Here is a 13974-nt window from a genome sequence, read left to right as displayed (position 1 = left end):
CCAATACTATGGCCTTTCCAAAGTAGTATATTAGTTATTTATTAGCTGCCCCTTTCCCTCTTTTCCTTCCTTCCTTCCTTCCTTCCTTCCTTCCTTCCTTCCTTCCTTCCTTCCTCCCTCCCTCCCTCCCTCCCTCCCTCCCTCCCTCCCTCCCTCCCTTCCTTGTGTTAACTCTGAATGTCATATAAGGATGTAAATGCCAAAAGGCAAGGATCTTGACAATACTGCAAAGTCTAGAAATGTCTAAGGACAGTGAATAGACAAGCAGCATTGGAGGACAGACACTTGGTCTATCATCTTACATTGGTCTTGAGCTCTCCGTATTGCACCGGGTCATAATGACACAGCTTCAAGATTATATTCGCTCGTTCCCTCTGGTTGCCATAAGAATTAAAGTAGTTGACTTTGGTTCCAAGAACTGTAACACAATGTTAATATGCTTCTCATTAGGTCAAATGAATCTAAAAATATACATACACATTCATACACACACACACACACACACACACACACACACACGTGCACAAACTTAAAAAGCTACCCAAATCTGAAAGATCACACAAAATTTCTAGTCTTGCTTTGTCTTATGACGCACAGGTTGCCTGTAATATGAGTCTCTAATTGGGAATTAATTTCAAGATATATAATATGAAATTAGTTGTTTTTTAATAAAGCAATCAAATGGGATTATGGCAGATAGAAACTGGGGTGGGGGTGATAGGGGATAATGCCACCAATGCAGACATGATTACTTAAGTAAAGAAGACAAATGTTTAAATAAATACATGGTATCATCTTGTCTATATAATTGCACTACCTCAGTTGTCCAGTATATTTTAGCTCTGTTAAATGTTAATAAATTAATCATTATATCAATAATTGCAAAGTATGAAATATTCAGGAAGTTGAAAAATCTAGTGTATGACCAAGTTTCTCCACAATAGGGAATATTTTTATTACTGACATAAATAAACTGAGCTTAAATTTTAAAATTTTATTCAATTTTATTAAGAAAAATCTCTTTTCATTATCAAGACCAGTTTCTTCCCTTTTAGTGAAGTTTTACAAATCTTCCAGCTAAACTATTATAAAAATCTTTTAGTATGTTCTTTTGTATTTGAAATATCTCTTGCTTGAAATTAAATTCAGTCCTAAAATAGCAACTATATCATCTCCTAACCACTTTCCATTAGTAACAGCAAACTCCAGAGATTAGTGAAGCAGCCTTCATGTATGCAAAACAAACAAACAACCCTATGGATGATTTAAATGTAGGATTTGGCTATTCATTAAGAAACAGTGCATGCATATTTGTAAATATTAGTGCCAGAAAAAAAAAAAGAAATCTGCAGAAGTGAAATCATTACACTCTATAGACTAAATCTAAGTAGAGTTCAGGTTTGGCCTCTCAGCATTAATTCTTGCAGGGCTGTATAAACACTTAGCTCATTAACATTAGCATAACTCTCCCCAAAGTGCAAATGGGTTCTGGAGAACGTAGGTAGTACAAAGAAACTCTCTTCAAAATAGTAAGGTTTACAGCCATTATTTTTTCAAAGAAGGTGAAGTCTGATGCATGAGAAAAAGTCCCTCATCTGGTGTCATGATTGACAGGTCCATTTGGTTGCTTTTATGGGGGTAGGGAACAGAAATGGGGCCTGACTCACAGGGCAGAGCTCTTGGATTTGGGGCTCTTTTATGACTGCCCACAAGTCTTCTATTGTCACAAATCCTCCTCAGACCAGTGTTTTCAGATTTTAACACGGGCAACAAATGCTTCTCTTGAGCCTCACCAGTTATTCTTTAAATACGGTTCCATTTCCCTGGTAAAGCCTCTTCTGAGGTGCTAAATTTAGCACTGCCAATCACAAGGACAGGTGGTATGAGACAACCAAATAGATCCCTCTCCCATCAGGCTCCTCAGGAGAGCCAATCACCCAGGGCCCTGCCCTGAGCATGTGGGGCTGTCAGCAGATCTGGCAAATATAAGGGCAGGGCCAGACCCTGGCTCTTGAGCAGTCGTGCATTCCCAGCCTCGCCTCGGGTGTAGGGATTGCATAGAAAAGCAAAACTACACAGTCACAACTGTGTAGTTTTGTTTTTAAGTTTAGAGGCTCACCGATTCATGTCGGAGATGGTCGAACAAACCAACTCTAGATAGGACGTCGTTTCAGAAGCAACCTTGGGCTTAGTCCCACTCTTTTTGGGCACTCTTGAGAAATCAGGTGAGCAGCATCTTTTCTTTCTTTTTTTTTTTTTTTAACCATAGAGCCCCTTTCTAATTGATTTCCAGTCCCCGTTGTCTTTGTATGCTAATGCCTAGGTAAAGATGTTAATCTCATTACTCTGTGACTGGTGAGGATCCATGATTTGAATCCGCTTGTTAAATTCTGTTTTAAAACAGGTGAACGTTGTTCTTTTTGACATTGAATGCTTTAGCGTTTCAGCAATCAATGATTCACATTGCTTAAAAGCACCTAATATTCTGAAAGTGTTAAAGCTGAGGTCCAAATGGTGATAGAAATGTTTGCTTCTTTTGTAGACTCTTTGTCTGTTCAAAATGTTCAAGGTTATATTACTCAGGGATAGAGTGAGACACCCAAGAATAGCTCTGATAAAATGCGTGTGGTATCAGCTACACCCTGATGGCTTTTTAAGGGAATCAACTGCTGAGCTATCGGTCCCAGGACAGCGACAGAACACTTGCCTGCTGTCAGTCAACTTGGGAGAGTTTATTTTGGGAGCCTGACATTTTAGACGCATGCCTTCTGCCCTAATTAGACAAAGGCCTCTGAAGAGCAAGTGCTAAAGCAACAAACTTTACCTAGACAATAGGAATAAAAGACCCATTTAGGCCAGTTAATTGCAACATAGTTAGAAATTTTGGGGGGGGAAAGTTATATAATTGTTTTCTGAACTACTCAGAATCTCATTATGTATTTTAATTCAACTCATTATCAAAGTATAGGATAGAAGATAAATGTTGATGCTAAGAGGGGTAAGAAATAATGTTTTAGAGATTCTTTTTTCTAAGTACACTTTGATTTCCCATCTTCCTTGAATTAAATTAGTAACTGCAAATGACTATAAACATAAATGGTGTAAAATAATACAGCTCCTTTAAGAAGATGCACTAGCTTGTAAACAGGAAAAGTTAGACACAAAAAGTTATTCCCCCTAAAGGTAACATACTATAATAAAGAGTTATTGACAAAAGTTTCAGAAAAAATCTTTTGGAAATTATCTGAATTTTCCAAATATAAATTTTACTGTCTCAGAGAACTCTTTAACTAAATAAAAAGTTACAATAAGGTACAGAATTATTAAAAGATTATTGCTCCATAATCTTATAGTGAACAGAGAATGTTATGGAAAAGAGTAATGAAGCAATTGATCACTGAGAATCTGCTTTTGTATCAGAATAATGGAACAGTCACATTAGATAATAAGGAGTTTATGCATCAGAAAATTCTTCAGTCTCTCTGAAACGCATAGACAAAGTACTTTCTTCCACTTAACAAATGAACTAACTGCAAATTTTGTATTTACTTATTTTGAATACTTATATAATAAACACAGGTCTTTTCATCTACATCTCACACCAGCCTTCCATTTTTTAGAGTGTGCACACTGTCCCTTATTAAGTCAGTATTTTTCTTTCAGATCTGTAATAAAATTTGGCCTCCTCACTTAAATTTAAGTTTTCCTGAATATTTACTTCAGCAGTAGCAACATTTATTGAGCACTTACAATATGAAGAAATATTAAGAAATAGAAAACACTGTATGCTTTCTACAAATGGTTTGCAATTTTGATAAGGCTTGCCAAAACTTTTCAAGTAAGAAAAGAAATTTCAAGGTTCAAATTATTAGTTTTGTTGATGATTTAAGTAATCACCTGAATTACTTAAGTTAAAAATGTCTGAATCTATGTCAACTTTAAAAATATATACACAGGGTGTGAAAAAAAATTGGGAGGAAAGAAAAATTTTTTGAACAATTGTCTCTCTTTTTTTGAACTGCTGCAAAGATTCATTTCACACTTCCATACATCTCTTTTATTATTCTTCCCTACCCTCAACCCACCCACTCCCACCCTCTTATTCCAGCTTCCTTTTATCCCACTCTAATCCAGATTTCCCACCCTTAGTAAACCTGAATTTCCCTCTCTGACCTCTAGGGTACATTCCTTGCTCTGCTTACCTAATTTTTTTTTTTTTTTTTCCATATCCCCTTACACTCACTACTGTGTTAAGCTTTAAGTAAGCTCAGAGGCTGACTGTTCAAATTCAAGCCACAAAGGAGGAGGCCCATCAGTCCAGACCCACAGACAATCTATGGAGCAATCTGTTTGAAGATGTGTGTCTCTGTCATCTACAAAATAGCTCCAGAGCTGCCCTTAACTGTGACATTCTAATTTATTTGCTCTTCATTTTCAGAGTGCCTGAGAAGATGGCAGCTCAAGCACCGACGTTTAAGCAGCCGTTACAAAGTGTTGTGGTACTGGAGGGTAGTACTGCAACCTTTGAGGCTCACATTAGTGGTAAGCTCACACATTCCCGCTTTCCTTCCTTTCCTTTGCCTCCAGCCCAATAAGTAAACTTTGCTGTAAGGACTTGATGTCAAGGTTAGGCCTGCTTTCACTTTGTAGAACTGGTCCCACCCTATGGGAGGATTATTATAAGGAAGGATATACCGTTTACAGATTACTGATAATATCTTACAATATAATGGCTTGAAAGTGTTTTATTCATATTTATAATTCCACGAAGCAAAATAATTAGCATTGGATTAAAATTGCTGTCGGAATCCAGCTGTGAAGTAGGGCCAGATTTGGTCATTCTATTTTTGGGTTCAGCTGCAGAGCCAGACTGGAAGCCAAGAGCTCAGGCCCAATAGGGGCCGGCCACAAAGCCACTGGACCAGCAGCCCGGGCTGACCAGCCTGTGTGCCTGAGCCCCGTGGTTTTATGTGGAAAATTACAATACAGCTGACTTTTCTCACAACTTTCAGTGATGCGCTAACTCCTAATTATTTTATTTTCAATCTTTAAGTGATTCTAGTGAATGAAAAAGATTTTCCAATCATTTTGAAATGACAACAAAAAATAATATATGCCACTCTGTTGTACCTATTAAAGAGAGAAAAACAATGACCCTGGAATTTTATTTGAAAGAAAGTTCTCTTTTTTTTTTCCTTCTTCACTTTCTTCATAGCTCAGTGTAGGAATAATATCATGAAATGCATGACTTATGAGAGCATCTTGTGAAAAAAATGGGGATAATCTACAAACTGTATTGTAAATAATTTCAAAATTATTTAATCAGTACTGCCTACTGCACTATCATAACCAGCCATATAAATCAAATGGATTAATTGAAAATCATGCTTGATGTACCTCCCTAAGTACATTGCCCCCCTTTTGTTTTTAATTTTATGGCTTATAATAAAGATATAAAATAAGATTGCCTTTTTCTTCCTCTTTCCTTTTGTTTTCTATCTTTTTATGTTCCAATCTTATTCATAACTGAATAACACTTAAATTTTACAGTGCACAAATATGTAATCACTCTTCATTTTCTGTTGTATATGTATATTAACACCAATTCAATTCTTCTCATGCATGATAAACGCTGACAGATTTCCAAAAATCCACTTATTTATCATGTGAGGCTCAGCAACTTCTGAACGGAGCAGAACACATATGGCTTCATAGGGAACTTGGCCTGATAGTGAAGTAGTGGAATCTGGATTCTTCATAGCTTCTTGTGCACTGTGCACTAATAAATTCTTAGAAAAGTGCCACTGAAAATACTTGACCCCCATGAATCAGTCAAATTAACGATTCCCTTGACCACAGTGGGAGGCTGGCTAATGTAAGGGTAACAAAATAAACTAACTTCCTCTTGGTTGTCCTCATCTCCTCCCTGAAGGATGATGGGTCACTAGCCTTGTGCTAATGCAAATAACCTGCGCTCTGAATTTACCTCCTTGCCTGACGACACAGGTGTAATTCACTGAAACCATCAACCCACGTGCATGTCCTTCTCAGCTCCACCGTTTAGGCCCGTGGTCGGCAAACTGTGGCTTGCAAGCCACATGCGGCTCTTTGGCCCCTTGAGTGTGGCTCTTCCACAAAATACCACGGCCTGGGTGAGTCTATTTTGAAGAAGTGGCGTTAGAAGAAGTTTAAGTTTAAAAAATTTGGCTCTCAAAAGAAATTGCAATCGTTGTACTGTTGATATTTGGCTCTGTTGACTAATGAGTTTGCCGGCCACTGGTTTAGGGCATGGAAGAGAATCTGGCTTTTCTACCTGCACTCCAGCTCTACATGTTGTTCTGGAAGACGAGGTCTGGCCTCCTCTCTTACTGTATGAGAACCCGCCTCTGCACCGTGTGGCATTTTTATGGTGATTGCACACTTGCAAGGCAGGAGAGTTCGAGAAGACGGTGTCCTGTGACCTCAGGAGAGGGAGAGAGACGCGCAGTCCTCTGTACTTGTCACAGGCAGAGCTTTCCGATCCCTTTGTCGCTTTCGCTCTTCAGTTATTTTCAAACAGGACAGCAGTCGCCTTTTATATCAGAGTTTCCTTGGCTCGTCTCTTTTATAAACCCCTCTCATGACTTTAGTGGTGTCTTTACATTGCCCTGGCAGGAGGGCAGGAGATGGGCATCCTCATGCTCTGTGTGCCACGGAGAGCCAAGGACCTGGGAAAAGTCACGGCGCCTCTTTGGCCTCAGTTTCTTCCCTGTAAGACAAAGGCGCTGGCCTCCGCATGAGCCACAGACTGGCTTAATGGTCCGCAGGTTTGCACTTTGCTCCTGCAGCTGTGGTGTCGCCGTCATTAAGGGGCCCTGCACCCTGGGCAGCTTTTAGCGCTTAGGACAAGGCCCTGCACGTTGCGGGACGCGCAGAGGACTGGGCGGCGCCCGCCCCAGCATGACGGGTGAACTGTCTTTGCGCTCCAGGTTTCCCAGTTCCTGAGGTGAGCTGGTTTCGGGATGGCCAGGCAATTTCCACTTCCACTCTGCCCGGCGTGCAGATCTCCTTTAGCGATGGCCGCGCTAAACTGACGATCCCCGCCGTGACGAAAGCCAACAGTGGACGATTCTCCCTGAGAGCCACCAATGGATCTGGACAAGCGACTAGTACTGCTGAGCTTCTCGTGACAGGTACGCTGGGGGCGGCGCCTGTCCTCGGCCCCTGCACCCCAGAGGGCACCTTCAGGCCATGGGTCCGCAAAGAGCCGCTGAGCACAAGTACAAGCAGCTCCAGTCCCGAGAAGGGCCCGCTGGAGGCTGCATGGAGAGCAGCGTTGTTTGCCTTGTGGAATTTTCCTTTTCCTCTCAACATACAGCACAAACGTGGCTGAGAATCAGTTCCTCTTTGCATATACTATACCAAACACTCAAGTGTATTTAGGAAAGGTTAAAAATCATGTTTCTGAGCAAGTAGAAAGGCTTGGGGCCTTGTTTATAAGCCTGATAAAGAAGTATGCACTCCTCCAGGAATTCACACTTTTAACAAGCGCCTAGATCAGTGATGGGCAACCTTTTGAGCTTGGTGTGTCAAACTTCGCCAAAAAACTGAGCATGACTCGGGTAGTGTGTCACTTTGAGGAAAAAACATTATTTCGCAAATGTTTCATCCTCAGGAGCAGCAGATGTTTCATCCTCGGCATGCGGCCGCCCCAGAATTGAGCCTGGGACCTTTCAGTGCTGACACGCGTGTCATAGGTTCGCCATCACTGGCCTAGATGATTCTGATGCAAACGGTCCACAAACCACCCATTTAAGAAACTCTGTTCTGGGCTTTAAAGTTGAACAATCTTCATTTATTTTTAATTTCTAATACTATGACACAGTAAACACGCACAGAAAAAGGCCAGTGCTTGTTTATTATTCAGATGCATGACAGTGTCTCCAGAAAAGTTGTAACCAGCCCTCAGGGCCACTGTCCTTTTCGCCTCCGTCCTTTACTTCCTGATAAGACATTCATTAATACCCAGAACATTGCATTACTTTGCACATTACACAACAATATCGCTCACGAGCTGCATAATGTCTTATGTGTTTACCCAATAAACTATGCCTTTAGCACTGTTCGAGTATAGGGCTATCACTGACTAAGCAGAAGGCGCATCAGGTAACGTCAGGTGTGAACGTATATCCAGAAAAATTCAGAAATGGAAAATGCACAGGGTTGACAGCATCTGCTGTTGTTTATTACTCAATAACATATCGAAATTAATCCCATTAGCTCTTCACGTTTATTTTTAAAATTTTTCTTTTGACATCATTAACAAAAAGAAATCTCCTTTCCATAGCATAAGTAACATTAAATCATGTCGTTATTTAGACTAAGATTTTAAATGCAAGTAAATGTTTGGGTTATTTGAATAGTGACCAAGTTGGAGATGATTTAGGTTTTTAAAAATTAAATTAAAATGTAATGATCCTGTAAGTCGCAGGTACACCCTTCAAACCAACTATTGGAATTCATCTGAATGCAACTTACTGAGATATGAAAAGTTACCTTAACATGTTAACATAGGGTGACCAGATCGTCCCGCTTTTGGCGGGACAGTCCCGATTTTTAACAATTTGTCCCGCGTCCCACAGCGTTTTAAAAAAGTCCCTATTTTTGGAAAGATCTTCCCCAAAAGCGGGACGATCTGGTCACCTTATGCTAGAGGTAAGGTTGGGAGGAAGTGGCAGAAAGATTCTCTAGAAATGTTATAACAAGATTGAGGCTTTTTCTTTAAAAAAATAAAATAAAAAATTTTTTAATGGGATGGCCTAGAACTGCTAAACAAAACAAAGTAAATAAAATATGGTGGCAGGATTGCCTTCTGTCATCTGCTGGCTCCATTCTTGCTGTCATCTGCTGGATGAGCTGGGTTCAAGGGCAGTCAAGGATGTTTGGTTCAGCAAATCATTGCCTGGTTTTGGCATCAGAGCTGTGACTGTTTAAAAATAGCCTTTTGGGAGCACCTGGGCTGCAGTCCTGATGTTCTCCTCCTCCCCTTGCAGCAGAAACAGCGCCACCCAACTTTGTTCAACGACTGCAGAGCATGACCGTGAGACAAGGAAGCCAAGTGCGACTCCAAGTGAGAGTGACTGGAATCCCTACACCTGTGGTGAAGTTCTATCGGGATGGAGCCGAAATCCAGAGCTCCCTTGATTTTCAAATTTCACAAGAAGGCGACCTCTACAGCTTACTGATTGCAGAAGCGTACCCTGAAGACTCTGGGACCTATTCAGTAAATGCCACCAATAGCGTTGGAAGAGCTACTTCAACTGCTGAATTGCTGGTTCAAGGTACTTGCTGGAGGCTGAGGAATAGGGAGAAGTGGGGAGGGCTGCTTGAGGACAAAGTTGGGCCGAGGTCCATCTGCCTCCCCTCTGAGGGAGGTCTGGCAATGCTATGAGCTAAAATCAAAGCTAGCTTTTCAATACCCTTGAAAAGTCTTTGAGATTCTCAGCAGGAGCTCAGAATGACTGAAGCAATCTGTAGTTATTAGCCCCAGTAGAAGTCTTTTAGTTGTCATCTACAATTTCAAGTTACTGGCAAATAATGAAAAAGAATGTTTAAATGGCTCTAAGTAAATTCTCTCTCTCTCTCTCTCTCTCTCTCTCTCTCTCTCTCTCTCTCTAATTCTTTATTGTTTAAAGTATTATATGTCTCCTTTTCCCCCCATTGACCACTCCCCGGCCAATCCCACCCCCTAGCAATTCTAAGTAAATTCTTATCTAATAATGAACATTTTTCTATTTTTAAATATAACTGATGTTCATACAAAATCCACAGCTTTCTTCATTTTCCTCTATTGGGACATGTAGAAAACCTTCCTGACTTTGTAGTCAGAACTAACAAAATGAGACATGGTGCCCCCTCCTAAATATTTATCTTTCCCTTCCTACAGGTGAAGAAGTAGTACCCGCTAAAAAGACAAAGACAATTATTTCGACTGCTCAGATTTCAGAAACAAGACAAACCCGAATAGAAAAGGTATTTTTCTATAAGGTCAGGGTTCAAGCCTTTCAGACTGTGGTTTCACCAACTTCCTTCTCATCATGGGCTTTGTTTTTGTCTTTTGCAGAAGATCGAAGCCCACTTTGATGCCAGATCAATTGCAACAGTTGAGATGGTCATAGATGGTGCCACCGGGCAACAGCTGCCACATAAAACACCTCCCAGGATACCTCCTAAGCCAAAGTCGAGGTCTCCCACCCCACCATCCATTTCTGCTAAAGCACAGTTGGCTCGACAGCAGTCCCCATCGCCAATAAGACACTCCCCTTCCCCGGTCAGACATGTGCGGGCACCAACCCCATCTCCTGTCAGGTAAAACCATTTAAAAGCGATCAGGTCACTATGTATTTTTGAATTAGGTTTCACCCAATAAGAAGAAAAATAGAAGGAAGCAATAAAAAAATGTGGCGTGTTTAGCCCTGGCCAGTGTGGTGCAGTTGGTTGAGCATCATCCCCCGCACCTGAAGGTCGCCAGTCAGGGCACATGCCGGGGTTGCTACTCTATCCCCAGTAGGAGGTGTGCAGGAGGCAACCAGTCAGTTTCTCGCTCACATTGATGTTTCTCTCTCTCAGTTCCTCTCTCTCTAAAATCAATAAAAACATATTTTTTTAAATGTAGTATATGATCAAGGAGGTAAACAGAAAGGGTACTAAATATGATTTTCACAAATCCCCACTGTATAAAGGTAAATTGGAGAATTTTATAAGCCTCAATTCTAAATTCTGATATGTATACAATTTAACAAATATCTGCTTTGTGGAGACGGAAAAAAAGCACAGCAAAACGAGAACATACAGAATTGGTTGGACACTCAATGTTGAATCAACCTGATCACTTGCTACCAATGTGATTTAGGAAAATATTTGTAATAATTAAATAGTCTGTGTTATACATTTGATTGGTACGCTATGTACATTATCTCATTAAGTATTTAAAGCAACCTCTAAGAATTTTTACCCCTAATTTTATAGATAGATGACTGAAGCTAAAGAACTTAAATAATTTGCTTAAGGTTTTGGTCATGTCATTTGTAACTTAAAGAGAATCACAATAAAGATGATCTCAAGGTATATTGTGAGGATTTGAGATAATTAGGTGAAGGTAGATTGTAAATAGAAAATTATATAAATGTTCTTATGCTTTGATAATAACTAAAACCTAAATATTTTGCATAGGCTTAAGTTATTTTATCTAAAAAATAAAATGGTTTCTAGATTTAGTTAATATGGGGGTATTTTGGAAAGTGAGCATGAATCAGGTCTCAGAAATTACATAATCCTAATAATAAAATCCCTGGGTTGTAACGTCCAGTAACAACTGAGGCTTGACCAACTGGAAGTCAGTCCTGCAGTCAGCACTGAGTTGCCGGGGCAACCCAGCGCTGACTGCTTCCGCTGCAGATGTGGTGCCTCAGCACTGACTGCTGAGGGGGCTGCAAATCAGGGCCAGAGAGAGGCCTGAAGAGAGAAGCAGGGACTGATCCATTGCCTCTGTGGCAGCTTTTGATCAGCACTTGCCCTTCTCTTACTCTCCCAGTCTGGCCAGCAGCCAGCCTCCATTTCTCTCCAGGCCTCCACTGGGGCCGCTGATCAGCCCTGCCTTTCTAATCAGACCCCACTGATAGGCCCAGAGATGCTGACTGGCATAGAAACTGACCAATCAGAACCAAATTTGGGTCAATTATGAGGAGCCAATGGCTGCCTAGGAGGCGGAGCTTTTTTTATATATAATATCCTATCTAATAAAAGAGTAATATGCAAATTGACCATCACTCCAACACACAAGATGGCTGCCCCCATGTGGACACAAGATGGCCACCACAAGATGGCCACCAGGGGAGGGCAGTTGGGAGGGACCAGGCCTGCAAGGGAGGGCAGTTGGGGCTGATCAAGCCTGCAGGGGAGGACAGTTAGGGGGTGACCAGGCCGGCAGAAGAGGGAAGTTGGAGGCGACCGGGCCTGCAGGGAAGGGCAGTTGGGGGGGACCCAGGCCTGCAGGGGGAGCAGTTGGGAGGGACCAGGCCTGTAGGAGAGGGCAGTTAGGGGTGACCAGGTCTGCAAGGGAGGGCAGTTAGGGGCAAACAGGCTGGCAGGGGAGCAGTTAGGCATCAATCAGGCTGTCAGGGGAGTGGTTAGGGGGTGATCAGGCTGGCAGGCAGAAGCAGTTAGGGACAATCAGGAAGGCAGGCAGGCGAGCAGTTGGGAGCCAGCAATCCTGGATTGTGAGAGGGATGTCCCAGATTGGAGAGGGTGCAGACTGGGCTGAGGGACACACACCCCCATGCATGAATTTCGTGTACTAGGCCTCTAGTATTTTATTGATTTTTTATAGAGAGGAAGGGAGAGGGATAGAGAGTTAGAAACATTGATGAGAGAGAAACATTGATCACTGCCTTCTGCACACTTCCTACTGGGTATGTGCCCACAACCAAGATACATGCCCTTGACTGGAATTGAACCTGGGAACCTTGAGTCCTCAGGCCGATGCTCTATCCACTGAGCCAAACCGGTTGGGGCAGAAGGCAGAGCTTTTGATGCTGACTGGCATAGAAACTGACCAATCAGAACCAAATTTGGGTGAAGTGTGAGGAGCCAATGGCTGCCTAGGAGGCGAAGCTTTTGATGCTGACTGGCATAGATACTGACCAATCAGAACCAAATCTGGGTGAAGTGTGAGGAACCAATGGCTGCCTAGGAGGTGGAACTTTTGATGCTGACTGGCATAGAATCTGACCAATCAGAACCAAATTGGCTGGCAAAGGAGGGCAGTTGGGGGCGAGATCAGGCCAGCAGGGGAGGGCAGTTGGGGGCGAGATCAGGCAGGCAGAGGCAGTTAGGGGCGATCAGGCAGGCAGGTGAGCGGTTAGGAGCCAGTGGTCCCAGATTGCGAGAGGGATGTCTGATTGGAGAGGGTGCAGGCTGGACTGAGGCATCCCCCCCTCCATTCATGAATTTCATGCACTGGGCCACTAGTCAAGTATAAACTGTAGACAGCAGATTAAAAACTTTGGAATTTGGCTTAATGTGCTGAGATGTTTAATATGATGAACTAAAAATTGTGCAAAGTTTGGAGGAAACAAAAAAGTGTTCCTTGATCAATTTGAATGAATGTTTTAAATGTAGAGAAAGTTTTCATGCAAGAAAAATTGTAAAAGAAGTATAATAAGCAGATAATTGACCTAAAAATATTCAAACTTACTGTGAGGTTATTGTAATCAAAATAGTATGCTATTGGTAAGTAAATAGAAAATACACCAGGGGAGCAGAACAGAGTCCAGAAATAGATTCAGATATTCAGGAAATTCAATTTTCAATCAAAGTGACCTTTCAGTTCAGCAGGGAAAGGATATTTTACTTGATAAAGAATAAAGGCCCGATTAGTTGCCCTTTTGGAAGAAAACAAATATTAACCTCTGCCTCACACCATTTATAAAATAAATCTCAGCTTGACTAAAGAGCTAAATTAAAAAATAAAAGCCAAAACAATGAGAAGAAAAGCCTTTAAAGGCTTTTGTGAAGGAGAGCCTTTAAAAATATACCTGCAGATTCAACTATCTAATAATAAAAATGTATGTATGGCCAAAGCAAGGTCATGGCTAAACCAAACAGGTATTGTGAATACATTTTAAAGTTTAAAATGTTTAAAAGTGTTAAAACAAATATACAATGTCTGCAATGTGAACGTACAAGCCTAGAAACAGTACCTAATCTGCATAACTGCATGCTGAGGCTGGGTAAAACCCCATTAAGAAGCAAAATGCTAACAGTAGTTGTGGGGGAAATGTTTGCAACCTTATGACAAAGAACTAATGCACCAAGTGTATTAAAAAAAACTCGTATAAATTAATTTTAAAAGAAAAAAGAACCAACACAAATGAAAAAAAAAATGACAGAAGACAAGCATTGCACACAAGAGGCAATTTAAATGTCCAATAAATA

The 13974-nt window shown here is 41.3% G+C and overlaps 1 protein-coding gene across 1 annotated transcript in view; it reads left to right on the top strand.

The window, feature by feature from the left end:
* Positions 1-2028: 2028 nt before the first annotated feature.
* The window catches only part of TTN (titin), a 281117-nt gene continuing 269171 nt past the window's right edge, over positions 2029-13974 (top strand). The window contains exons 1-6 of the mRNA XM_054723165.1: positions 2029-2225; positions 4439-4542; positions 6969-7172; positions 9033-9320; positions 9926-10011; positions 10103-10347. Coding sequence (XP_054579140.1) covers positions 4452-4542; positions 6969-7172; positions 9033-9320; positions 9926-10011; positions 10103-10347 — 914 coding nt within the window. The 5' untranslated portion in view covers positions 2029-2225; positions 4439-4451. The remainder of the gene's footprint in view (positions 2226-4438; positions 4543-6968; positions 7173-9032; positions 9321-9925; positions 10012-10102; positions 10348-13974) is intronic.

This window comes from Eptesicus fuscus, chromosome 11 (assembly GCF_027574615.1).
Source record: "Eptesicus fuscus isolate TK198812 chromosome 11, DD_ASM_mEF_20220401, whole genome shotgun sequence".
Classification (NCBI taxonomy): domain Eukaryota; kingdom Metazoa; phylum Chordata; class Mammalia; order Chiroptera; family Vespertilionidae; genus Eptesicus; species Eptesicus fuscus.
This window is presented reverse-complemented; position numbering and strand designations above follow the sequence as displayed.